This window comes from Lethenteron reissneri, chromosome 20 (assembly GCF_015708825.2).
Source record: "Lethenteron reissneri isolate LAM-NWPU_2019-01 chromosome 20, ASM1570882v1, whole genome shotgun sequence".
NCBI lineage: Eukaryota > Metazoa > Chordata > Hyperoartia > Petromyzontiformes > Petromyzontidae > Lethenteron > Lethenteron reissneri.
In genome coordinates this window covers 7,412,572-7,425,676 of record NC_083798.1, presented here as the reverse complement: position 1 = coordinate 7,425,676, position 13,105 = coordinate 7,412,572, and the positions used below count along the sequence as shown (strand labels likewise).

Below are 13,105 nucleotides of genomic sequence, written 5' to 3'. Positions count from 1 at the left end.
TTTCGGTAGTCACGTAGAAGGGAAATAATAAAATATTAAAAATAAAAATATAAAATTCTCATGACGTTTCGTGGTTTTCACACCTGATGATGATTTCTTGTGTTGCAATCGAAACGTTGTGAGAATTTAATTGTTTGATTTGTATTATTTTATTATTTCCCTTCTACGTGACTTTACCGAAAGAACCAAGAATAAGAAAGTGTATAGTTTTTATTAATCACTGCAACATCTACTTAATACTGAGTCGTCTCTGATAAACGTCTGGGCAATTCTCAATTAAAGTATATTCATCACAACATCATGGATAACTGCTCATGTGATTCCGGACGGGAATTTGCGTTCCTTTCTAAATCTAGACCACGCATAAATATTGTGTGATCATAAATAAGCCATCTCTCTGATGGGGATTGTGTGTGAGCATAGAGCACATGACAAGTCACATGCTTGCATCTTGTTTGCCAAGATCAACATCCATACAGCAAGATGTTGCGTGAGTATATAAGAGCAGAGGCACAGTGCCTTTGCGCATAATCTCAGCTGGACCAACACAGCACATGACCTATGCGTGTCGTATACGACATGCACATTGAGTGAAATGAAAATGAACCGGTGCGGGTCTTGGCTCGTGTGCTGGCTGGCGATTGTAATGAGCGTGGTGTCAAGGGAGGCATTTGCTAAGCTAAGTACGAGCTGCTTGTACATATGCAGTTTACCACACCCATTGATTTCAGTTTTGTTGTTTTAATATTGTTTAAAGTTTGTGATCGCACTTTAAAGTAAAATGCGGGGCGCGGTGATGCACAGCTGTGATTTAACGCTTGGTGGCAAGGGTCGGTGGGTCACATAAAGATTTGTGAAACTGCCAAGCCCTTTGGGCTGTGTGATAGCCAGCATATTGAAACAGAGACAGTGGACTCGTGAACCCATCTGTGTGAATCTTTGATACCAGATCATATGCATGGTATTTATTTTATTGCTTCAGTTTTCTCCCATATAAAAAACACTTAACGATAAATTGCTAAACATTCCAATGTAGGATGTTTTACATGTACATTTTTATTCTGAGTTTTCGTAGATATAGCGTGCCTGTCATAGGTCCAAATAAACAATAATAAGATTGCAGTTCTGTTACGCGACTCAGACCTCTACACAAAAGCATCCGTTATTTAATTGTGCTAAAGTGGCTTCATGAACTAGATTTGTAATGTTCTTGCCTATAATTAGCATTATCGATGTTGCAAAGTAGCTTGCCTCGCCCAGCCTGTAAGAACACCCTGTGTTAATTGTCATTGCTAATTGATCAATATTCGCTCTTGAATAATGACATTATATGTCTAATTTTCTCTAATTAGACATTTATTGCATTGAAAGAAATGTGTAATAGACATTAAAAATTGAATTTAGACGCCAACCAATCATGAAAGCAAGAAAGTGTTTTTTTTTTACTATTGACCACATATAACATATTAGATGCTATTAAATACCACTGCATATCAAATTATATTACGCCTAGCTTTGTTGAAAAAAACATACTTGATTTCAAAAGGAGTCAGGCAAAGAGATATGCTCTCGCCCATCCAGTAACAGTGACTATACAATAAATTTTTGACCGTGGAAAAAGGAGGACTGAATTTGGCAGTGGATAGATAATTTAATTGCTGATTATGATGATGTGGCAGGACATAGCAAAGACATCTGTGCCAGGATAGGTGTACTTTCAGGATCCATGGAGTAAGTGGCGAAAGTACGCTGGCAGCTCGCAGCAGACCTATGCACACACAGAGCTTGAAAGCTGTGAACGTATTCTGTGCCTTGCAGCTTACCGTGATGCGATGGGTAGATTATCATTCCCATCCTCCTACTCCCCCGGTGCCAACTGGATGCCCGACTCCAACGGATGGTCTGACAAGCACTACCCCGTCACCCAGATGGGTGGCTCAATCCCTGAATGCTGGCCCGGTACTCATTTCTAAGATACATACATGGTGTACATTATCATGCATTAACATAGAGATTCATAATGTGATTCCATTCACCTTCGATTTGCACGATTGGCTCCGTTTGGTGCGAACATTCAACCGATACATTTCAGTACATACATGTTTTTTTAACACAGATCAATGAAATGTATCACGCCCGTAAAATGTACAACGCTATTAGGCAATGTAAATGATGTGTGGGTGTCTGTGTTGTGTGCATACGGCTGTGTGTAGTCTGTGTATGTGATTCTGACAGATCTGAGAGTAAAATGAGATGTCTTGACGGCATGACAAAGATGCGGACGAAAATATTTCACAGCGAGTTCTGACATCTCTCCATTACCGTCAATACGACATTCGGGGCAATTTATAATAAAAGGACGTGAATGTGGCCTCAACAAAACCCCGAAATAAATGGGACACCCAATTGAACCTCCCACTGCGCTCACGCACCGTCTCTCCCACATTTCACAGGCGGCTCCTTGAAGCTGACAATGACCAACGATGGGCCCGCTCTGCAGGGCTCCAGTCTCACCGTGAAGACCAAAACCATCTTCCCCCGGGCCATGTGGATCGCCGACGATGGGCAAGTGCGCTGGGCGCGCGACCTCTCCTCCCGAGGTAGTCGGTCACGGAGAGGGCCCGCTCTTGCGATTCGCCACTGTGAATACGACTTCGGCGCGTGACTGTTCATTGATCGTGCCTCGTCTTGAGAAGTGCGCATGTTGAACTTCTTTTAGCACCGTACGTAGCGGGAAGGACAACAAACTAAACACAAAATGCAGTTCGAAAGAAATTCGTTTTCAATCTCGATGACTTCAAAGGGAATCGCTCCAGTTGCTTCTTAATATCAGAAGGGAGAGCGTTCCAGACAGCAGCAGAAGCGCATCTGAAAGCGTGCGATGCGGTAACCGTCTTTGTGACGTGAAGGGGTGGACAATCAGGGTAGTCGCCCGGTGTACAAGGAGAGGGTGCTGAAGATTTCCAGATGAGGGAAGCGAGAGACCCAGAGAGACGTAGAAAAGCAGAGACAAAGAGCAATACAGACACTTTGAGACAGTACCACGCCCCCATTCCAAATTGTGACCACAAGAATGGTTTCCCCAGGACATGTTCTGTTGAGACATGGCCTGCTCAGTAATTATTTTAATTGGGCATGCATCCAATGATTTCGCATGTAAGGTTTTTTTACGTGGGAATAATTAACGCTGAATATTGATGTCGGTAAAAGGGAGATGCCACCAAGAATTGCTCTTACCTTGTAAATACAGTACTTTATGTGCCGTGGTTGTGTGTCCCTTGGCTTCGTGTAATTCTTTTTTTTTAATTAGAGAGAGAGACTTTCAAGTGACTTTCATGAGCGCCACCTCCCTACCCCGCGCGACACGTGCGCAGGGCGTCTGCGAGTCATCGCTCGGCGGCACGTGGCCTTCGCCCTGGGCGACTCCCCGGACTGCAAGCAGAACAATAACAACAACAACAACTGGGGCCCGTGGCCTCCAGACCGGAACGGCAACAACTCGTACCCCATCTATCCCGACGGAATGCTCATGCCCCAGCCCCGCGAACACTACAAACAGCGCGAGTTTGTCTACGTCTGGCACACGCAAGGTGCGCGCACGCGTGCGCGCACTGGATGGCAACACCAACACTCTTGTATCAGATCGAGCCGCATGCTGTCTGCCTCCTCTTGGTGCCCTGGGACCTGTTTGTGGAGGGCCCTGGGACCAGAGGCGGATTAAAAACTTCCCAAGGGTTTGCATTGGCGGGGGTAGTCCTGAAATTTCAAGATAAAAAAAATTGCTCAATGTTAATAAACAACAACAATGAACGCATTTACAATTGTAAGTATCACTAAAATACACATTTTTTTCGGTATCTCAAGGGTATAGAGGGTGGGAGTACATTTTCCCCCACTTCCTCGCCTCACCGACTCCCCGAGGAATCGCCACTGGCTGGGACTCGTGGTGAAGCCACCACCACCACCACCCCTTCGAGGGGGCCCTGGCTGTCCGGACTGTGCTGGGTATCCCTGGGGCCCGTTATCTCTCCCCCACGTTTTCCATCCTCTAAGCTGCTCGCCTCCCCCAATCCCCCTTCCCGCCCCATATGTTGTAAAGCCTCTTCAGATGCGATTGCATTTAGATGCCGTATGCATTCATTTGTTATCGTTTCTCCAGTTTTGTGCCTTTTATTGGAGCAAATAATTCTCCCATCAGAAATGTATTCAAATAAAGTTCATCGCTACGCTCCTGCTTTCCAAGCGTCTTGAAGTGCATTCACATTTGGACCTAATATACCGGTAAATGTGTTGTATTTTATTTAATTGCACTGACGGTTCCTAAAGCTTAAGTAGATGGCTCTTACCGATACAATCTGCCAACTAAGCAGCTGTTATTCGACATGCCTGGTTCTGCTGATGAGATCCAAAAGGTTATAACCGGTTCCGAGTTTTCCAATTTAAACAAATGCTGCTGGAAGATGTTTTTTTCCCCCCACCAGAATGTCTGTAGTCTGATGGGATTGGAAAAAAGCACGTTATCGTTTCGTGGAGGCGTGGGATCTTCTCTGGGTTTTTTTGTGCCATAGAATTGATTCAAACAGTGTTGCGTCTCCAGTGGTGTAGCTCTGGAGTGTGCAGACAGTTCAATTGCATCAGGGCTCGTGGGCTGAAATGGCTCAGACACTGGGCTACGAAGAACGGCGAAGGCAGATGGCGCAGCATGCTACTCATCACACCAGGTTCCATGCCAACCACGCCCACTCTGTCGATTGTGTCTGAGCGCAGGCAACTACTACCAGACAATGGGGGGCACGGACGCGAGCGTGGAGCTCAAGACGGCCACCATGGACGTGGGGACGTTCCAGATACGAGTGTTGGTGTACCACGAGGGCTCGCAGGCTGGCAGGTTCTGTCCGCTGGCCAACGTCTCCAGCACCTACACAATCACCGGTAACCCCGGAGCGTGCATCTGCCCAGGCCATTATTATTACTCCAGGGCCACTTTCATCATTGCCATCAGTCGGGATCTTTCCACTGCTGAGCACACAATTTGCTGGGATTTAATACTGTGGTACAAGTAGCATATACCGCTGTCCACTGGGGAAACAAATGTGAATGGTTTAAGTTGTGAATCTTTGATGTGATCATTTATAGATGAGACTGCAAGGTGGTCATGAGCTAAATCTGTTTGGACCATTGCATCTTGCCCTCTTGCATGCGTGGTGAGTTTTCTATTGGTGCTTCCGTTTGCTCCCACATAAAATCAAACTTTTATTCATGGAATTGGCATCTCAAATCTCCCAACGTAGCAGGACCCTCCTAAAATATAGCTTTAGTTATCACTGAGCATTAGTGTAGGTTTATCTTTATTTTGTAACGTCCGATATTTGTTGTGCTGATGCCCTGCGCTTGCAGACGAGGTGCAGCTGAGCATCAACGTGTCTCAATCTGGAGACCGCAATCCCAAGGACAACGTGTTCCTGGTGGGCAAAGAGGTCAAGCTCAAGGCCACGCCGTACGACCCCACCGGGTATCTGCGCAGCAGCAATGTCACTTACACGTGGGACTTTGGGGACGGCACGGTGAAGTCGGTGCCTGGCGAGAATGGTAGCGACAAGGAGCACGCGAACCCAACAGGCCACACGTACGCCACGGCCGGCACCTTCCGCGTCTTCGTGGAGGTGCAGGCCGTCATCCCGACGCCCTGCGAGCTCCTCAACGCCACCGTCCTGCCTGACTCCGCGCCACAGAAATTCTACTCGGCTGAGATTCGTGAGGAAATGGAACTATTTGAATCATGATTATTGATGAGATTGTGTGCAAATTTTTTTCATTATTATTGTTGCTATTATGCTTACCCAGGAAAGCCCCACTGAGTCTCAGGATTTTGCCGTCAGGGGAATGTTGCTATGTGTAATCCCATTTGAGTAACTTTGCAGTTCAATTTTCAGCAATGGGATGTTCGGCCAAAACCAGTTAATGAGTTTTTATAGCTATTAAAGGAAACCGAATAGCCCGGAGGAAACAAACGCAGAGCAGGGGGAGAGCCGACAAACTCTACACATTATGGGACCCGAGTTGGGAATTTAACCCAAGTCCCTTTTTGCAGTGAGGCACGAGTGTGAACATTGTGCCACTCTGCCACGCTATAATGACAATAGAATACCGATTTTATTCCAGAGCAAGATATTAGTGGTGCAGGCTCAACTCCGATTGCAATTTTTGTATCAAATAAAAACTACACCCCAAAAATAGATGAAAACTAATTGGAGATTAAAAGTAATTCAGGCCATGCAGGTCTCTATTACAATATAATGTATATCAGTCCACTTTTTTTCTATACAAAGAAGGGAATAATATGGCCATGCATCAGGAGGGATCCGTGTCTTTCAACTTGGAAGCTAATTTGCTCGCCGACGAGTTAATTCCCAGCCGCTCGTCTTCCACAGAGGCCGTGGAAGAGCTCGGAGAGACCGCGTTCCGCGACCGCCAGGTCAGTTGGCTCTTGCCAACGAGCGTGGCCACCACGGCCTCGCCATCCCTGTGCCAAGTGGTGAAGCGTGGCAGGGCCACCACCAGTGTCATGGTCGTGCGTGAGTCACGCGACGAGACCCACCTCACCCGCACGCGGCACGGCACGACGGCTTCCTTCTGAGCTCGTACAAGCACGACACGAACACGAACGTTTTGGAGCTATAACCATTATCATCGGCAAACGGCGGCAGACTGGTGCCAGAAGTTTGCGAAGCCAGTCGCCTCCATAAAGAGGCTTTATAGGAATAGAGATAGATCATCATTATCATCAGCGATTTTTAGCTCTCACCCCAATGGTAGAACCCTGGCTCAACCGCCTTCCATCTCATCCCATCGTGCTCCCCGACCCTTCAGCTCATAACTCCACACCACGGTTCTTGAGCCATGACTGGGCAAGCATAGTCGGCGTGGTTTCATGTTTTAGGGGCCGTCCATAAATGACGTCACGCACCTATGGGGGGGGGGGGTCAGACATTTGTGACGATTTGTGACGAGGGGGGGGGGGTTAGAAATGTGACGTCACATCAAAATGCGCAACTTTAAATAAATATAGACAACACGTTCTATTTAATTAAATATACTTTGTTTGTAAATGTTTTCTCCTACAACATCAGGGTGCAGCGCCACATTAAATACGCACTACAATGACAATAGTTTAAAGCGATTTGAAGCATTTTTTGGGGGGGGAGAGCATTGTGACGTCATATTTGAGGGGGGGGGGTCTGACTTTTTGTGACGCCGTGTGATTAGGGGGGGGGGGGGTCAAAAATCGTCGAAAATCGCATGACGTCATTTATGGACGGCCCCTTAGAACACACCACCGCCCGGTGCAGTTTGACATCGTGACCAGGGTGGGCTTGAAATTTGATAATTTTTTACTCAGCTTCGTTCCTTTTTATGGTTGCATTGTTGTTCCATTTTTACAATTCACGGAGCTCTTTTGAACACTTTGTTCCCGAGGTTTCCCGTCCTTGTTGGGCTGTCACCTCGTTATAATGTCCATGTGTGCATGTGTGTGTATTTATTCAATAATTCATTTTATTAGATTTGTATGGGCATGCAAACACAGTGGCCAGTGGGGGAACACGTCCCACTACTTTTGAACGTGAGAGCAAGACATACATTCGTTGGGTCTTTCGGTAAAGTCACGTAGATAGGTACACATTTCATTTTCATTATTTTATTAATTTGTACCTATCTACGTGACTTTACCGAAAGACCCAAAGAATATGAATTCCTGCAGTCACGAAGTCAAGCAAGCCATATGTTGCGCGCTTCAATTTAAAACCCTTCATGGGCCGCTCCCTTTGGTTTATCAACATGAGCCCATACCCACCCCCGTGACTAGTTGCTCACGTGATTCAGGATATTTATGTTGTCACTGTTAGGCGACATTTTTGAACTCTATATAAAGTGTGTCCCATACAAATCAGCATTTTTATTTGATAAGAGCGTTATTGTAATTTCATTTTGTGTTCATTTGATTACAACAGATGTGATTATAGTTAATTTGTGCATAGCCGGCTGAGTGGCAATGTTGTTAGGAAGCACAGCTTGCAATTATTAGGTTGCAAATTGAAATCCTGGCAGAGGTACAACATTGTCATTCGTCCCCCCAGGGTCAACAGTGAGTGTCCGATAGACATACTCGGTTCTATTATGAGAATGCAGAATTTCCACCATTTGTTCGTGGCTGTAAACGGGCTCTGCACATCACACCACTCTCGTTTAGGCAAAAACACCACAAAGTTTCAAAATAACACCGATAATACTCTTTATCCAGGAAAGCCTCATTGAGTCTCAAGACTAATTGTTTTTTTTTTGAGTTTCTTGCTTGCCATATATCGTCGGCAATGCAAGTTCAGTAAGTTATATTCTTGTGTGTCTCTCCCCGCTCAGAGGGCATCAATAAATTGCAGGTGGTGCAGACGGTCAAGTCAACGAACTCCTCCAGTGGCCTGGACATATTAATCACCTGTGAAGGCAGGTCGGTCACCCAGTCCGTATGATGTTTGTGTATGCGTATGTACTCGGGAGTGGTAGCAGAATTCGCCTGCTTTAGCTTGGCTTCACATGGCTCAATGATTACGGGGATTGTACAGTTGTAAGTGTTTGACACATGGCTTAATGCAATTTAGATCTTTAGGGTGACCCTGCCCTATGATTGAAACCAGCAAGCCTCTGCTAATTGGTACCATGTTGGATTGTTTTTAAAGACTTATAAGCGTATGCGTTACTTGACTATGTGCCCACCTTCATCTTCATAGCTTTTCTGGAACATTATAATCGACGTCAGTCGCTGACTCAGTCATGATTGTTCATTACATGGAGGGTGATGGTGTTTTGTAGAGTACATCACACAGTGTTCTGTACCACGAGTAGAATATATGACACGTGCTTCTGGGCTAATGGTATGGGAGGCAATAAAGAATGCCGATCTTACCTATGTAAGCATTCCAACATGTTTTTGATCACATGGTCAGTGCGTCACTGACCCTTCGATGATTGAGGAGCGGACAGCAAATAATTAAAGCAATGCACGCATGACGGAATGCTTATTTATATCTTCACAAACGCGGATTGTCCCAGCCTCACGGATAATCAAGAGTACAGGATGTGATTATGAAAAGCACAGACTGTCACCTCTTCACCCATTTCCTCCTTTTTAAATCCTTTATATTAAGTTCGCTTGCTTGCTTAGGAGCGTGCAAATCTTTCGGTCGTTTTTTAACCCACTTCCCGTGATCCAATCGAGCTGACATTTTCCACACAGACTCGTTGTGCGTGACAATTAATGTTCGTGAAATTTTTTTCCCAAAAATTTACACTTCTTAGGACAAAAGTATTATATTTAATTACCAATTGCTTAATGGTGCAGTGCAATCATCTGACCCATAGGTGGCAGCCATCTCAAGCCAGAGGACGAGAGGACTCTAGCCGCCACGCATATAAAGGATTTAAAGTGAAAAACTTTGTTTTTACGGGTTATACTTGTTTATTCTCCTCCCTCCTTCATCCCACCGGCGTGGCCGCCCCCAATCCGGCACAGCATTCCCACCGAGGTGTGCACCGTGATCGCGGATGAGCTGTGCCTGGAGATCCACAGCAGCTCGTGCGTCCTCTTCCATCTGCCCTACACCTCGTGCGCACTCACTCTGCACCAGGAGTTCAACACGTCCGGCGTCTACTGCGTCAACATCACGGCCTACGACGACGTGGGCGTTTCGGCCACCAGTACCAAGCTGCTCGTCGCTGTTCAGCCAGGTGTGTGTGTGCGTGTGTGCGTACGTGTGTCTTGTTGATGTGGGGGAGCGATGGTGCGGCGGTCGGCGCGTTGCGCTACGAACCCGGTGAACCGAGTTCGTTTACCGCTCACGGCCAATTATCTTAACTGGTTCCGGACTATTATCTTCACTGGTTTTGGGCCTCCCCGAGGTCGACTCAGCCTCAAATGGTACTCGCAAACCCATCCTCTCGTGTACGGTGCTTGCCTTTATAGGTGTTCGTTAACAGCACTTGCCCCAACAGTCTGTTAAGTCTATACGGGTGATCTTTGTCTTAGTGTTGTTGTTTTTGATTGGGGGAAAAGTAGCAGCACAGTGGTTAGTGCACTGCGCCAAGAGCCTGTTGACTTGAGTTAAATTTAAACCGCCATCGTCAGCAGCGAATATTTGAATTAGTTATGCCCTTCCTAGGTCGACTCAGCCTTAAATGAGTATGATACCTAGTGTGGCGTGTAAACACTAGCACTGGGGATAAAGGTGGTTTTGTCGTAGTGCTCACCACATCATGCCCGCATGTGCTGTGCCTGCCTTTAGAGGTGCTCGCTAACAGCATTTCCGTGGGCTGAGTTCACACAAGCCGTTACATTATACTGCTATTGATTGTCAATATCTGTATATTTCCAATAATAACTGAAAACCGTCAAAGCAATACAGATATGAACAATGCACCAAACATCACTTAAATAAACTTAACAACAAATAATAAAGTACGTTGTTATTTTTTTTTACGTGAGAGTTAGGATCTTGGATGCGTCGGAATCGTGTGTGGTGCGTGAACGCAATGGGCAATGTGTGTGTAGCGTGTGAGAGGGGGTCAAACACGCGTGTGTCGCAAGCGTGACGCGTGAGTCTCGCTGGCCCTGCGAGTGCGGAGCGGCGCTGGTTGCTGAGAGGTCGTCCGTGTTCCCCGTGCAGAGCCCAACTCACGGTATAGGCAAACGCTGGGACCTGCGCTCTTGGCTGGAGGGGCGCTGCCCTTGGTGCTGGTCATTATGGCCGTGTTCGCCTACAAGTAAGGACGTGTACATTCACGACAAAAAAATGTGTGCATTCACCTCTTGTGATATTTAGGGGTATGTGCAAACCCAAAAACGAGACGGCTCTAGGTTATGTGTACCGGGATGTCCCACATGAATGTGGAGCTTTTTATTCCGCACTCTCGCACTTGAGTGATATTATTGCATTGACATTTTATAGGATTTGCATTGCAACAGAAACAACAATGACCCACATCACACTAATGTTAGAGAGCCTGGGGCACACACGCTTTCGTGTGTCGCTACTGGAGAGCTGTGTTTTAATTGTGACTTTTTTCACAAACAACGAAACACATTCATCAATAACATGCACCGACCTACAAGGAAAAGTATATAATAGGTGATATTTTGGGCAATTGCCCTTATTCATAGCACGTAAATATCAATTAAATAGATTAGAAAGGCTTCTCTAAAGCGTTGCCTATTATATAGCTTTACACATGGGTCAGGAATTTAACTCCGGTCACGGTGTTGAACAGTGCACCGCATGAACCAATGCCTCACCATTAATTCCACTCACCATCAGTAACCAATTCAGATGAGATACAGGGCTTGTTTCAGTATGCACATGCTACCTTGGATCCTAATATTATACAGAGCGTCGTTTGGTTAGTGCATTGTTTTACTATGGGTCGGGTAACCCATGCTGCTTTAAGGGCAAAGCTGCAAGAATGATCAATTATGCGCATGGCACAATGATGCCCGTGTTGGATTTACACTCAAACACGGGACCGTTCCTCATCGGATCTCATCTCCCAAGGGCTTAATTATTCACGGAATCATCTTCTTGGTTCTTTCGGTAAAGTCACGTAGAATGGAAATAATAAAATAATAAAAATAAAACATAATAAAATAATTCTTCCAATTATTTTTTATGAGAATTATTTTATTATGTTTTATTTTTATTACTTTATTATTTCCATTCTACGTGACTTTACCGAAAGAACCAAGAAGATGAATCCCTGCAGTCACGAAAACTTTAAATCGAAATATATTCACGGAATATTTTCCCGGTTACTCGTCGACTGGAGTGGGCACACGACTCGTCGCCGCAGCCATAAACGAGAGCTATTCTGGATGTTGCGTGACAGGTGTTGAAATATTTTCCGGGTCAATGCCATTCTGCTGCACATCCCTCCGACGTGTGTTTTCCGGTTGTACCAACTGTTGTTGGGCATGAGCAGCTCACATTCCTTTCAATTCCGAAGCAAGCTCCCAGCACGTGGAGCGAAATCTTAGGACGCCATGCCGAGCAATACGTGGTACAACCCCAAAACGCATCGGAGAGCCAAAGCCCTATCTTCTCCGTGCAGACGGCGCCAACGACGCAACTCGACGATGCTGCCCTGCAAGGTCAGGGCATACATGGCTCCGAGCAGTGCTCACTTCATCACGCAGACGGGCCGCGTGCCCGGAAGGAAAGCGTTGGCTGAGAACAATCCGCTGCTGGACGCGTACCGACTCCGCCTCGTGTGACCGCGCTTGGATCTCCTCGTCCGTGGGAGGGGGGGGCCAGACCGGACGTTTCTTGTTCTTTGGTTTTTTCGGTAAAGTCACTTAGGTAAAAAAATAAAATTAATAAATCACTTGATACAGCTATCGTGCTGTGACGGTTCCACTTGAAGACGGAAGCTTGTGTTGCCTCCGAAACGTCGTGATTTTTATTTGATTTTACTTTTATGAATTATATTTTTTTACCTACGTGACTTTACCGGAAAAAACCTAAGAATATGAATCCTTGCAGTCACGAAAGCTTCAAATCTAGAAATACGGACGTTTCTTGTTCTTTGGTTCTTTGGGTAAAGTCACTTAGATAAAAAAAAGTGAATACAATTAATAAAAAAGAATAAAAAGAATAAAAAAGAATAAAAGCACTAATGTAGACTGTAGCCCGATTCTTAATCGGAGTGAGTGTACTGGCAATCTATAATGTAGACTGTAGCCTGGTTATTAAGTTTGGTGAGTGTACTGCTAGTCTATAATGTAGATTGTAGCAATGGTTATTTAGCTGAATGAGTGTACTGACAATCTATAATGTAGACTGTAGCCTGGTTATTAAGTTTGGTGAGTGTACTGCTAGTCTATATTGTAGACTGTAGCCCGATTCTCAATCGGAGTGAGTGTACTGGCAATCTATAATGTAGACTGTAGCCTGGTTATTAATCGGAGTGAGTGTACTGGTAGTCTATAATGTAGACTGTAGCAATGGTTATCAAGCTGGGTGAGTTGTACTAGCAGTCTATAATGTAGACTGTAAATTGGTTCTTC

At 45.5% G+C, this 13,105-nt stretch overlaps 1 protein-coding gene across 1 annotated transcript; it reads left to right on the top strand.

Moving 5' to 3' along the window:
- The first annotated feature begins 554 nt into the window (after window positions 1–554).
- Window positions 555–12,339, top strand: LOC133344676 (protein QNR-71-like). The gene is made up of 11 exons (XM_061554732.1): window positions 555–683; window positions 1,819–1,959; window positions 2,454–2,600; window positions 3,375–3,590; window positions 4,768–4,932; window positions 5,398–5,754; window positions 6,432–6,575; window positions 8,416–8,503; window positions 9,566–9,780; window positions 10,716–10,812; window positions 12,151–12,339. Exons 1-11 carry the CDS (start codon window positions 596–598, stop codon window positions 12,311–12,313), a joined length of 1,821 nt encoding a protein of 606 aa, XP_061410716.1. The 5' UTR covers window positions 555–595; the 3' UTR covers window positions 12,314–12,339.
- Window positions 12,340–13,105: the final 766 nt, after the last annotated feature.

Excerpts from the sequence above, each read along its gene's own strand:
- LOC133344676 (XM_061554732.1), top strand. The coding sequence starts at position 596 with ATGAAAATGAACCGGTGCGGGTCTTGGCTCGTGTGCTGGCTGGCGATT. Across the intron at positions 5,755-6,431 it reads ATTCTACTCGGCTGAGATTC|AGGCCGTGGAAGAGCTCGGA; the intron begins GTGAGGAAATGG and ends CGTCTTCCACAG. Across the intron at positions 6,576-8,415 it reads CACCAGTGTCATGGTCGTGC|AGGGCATCAATAAATTGCAG; the intron begins GTGAGTCACGCG and ends CTCCCCGCTCAG.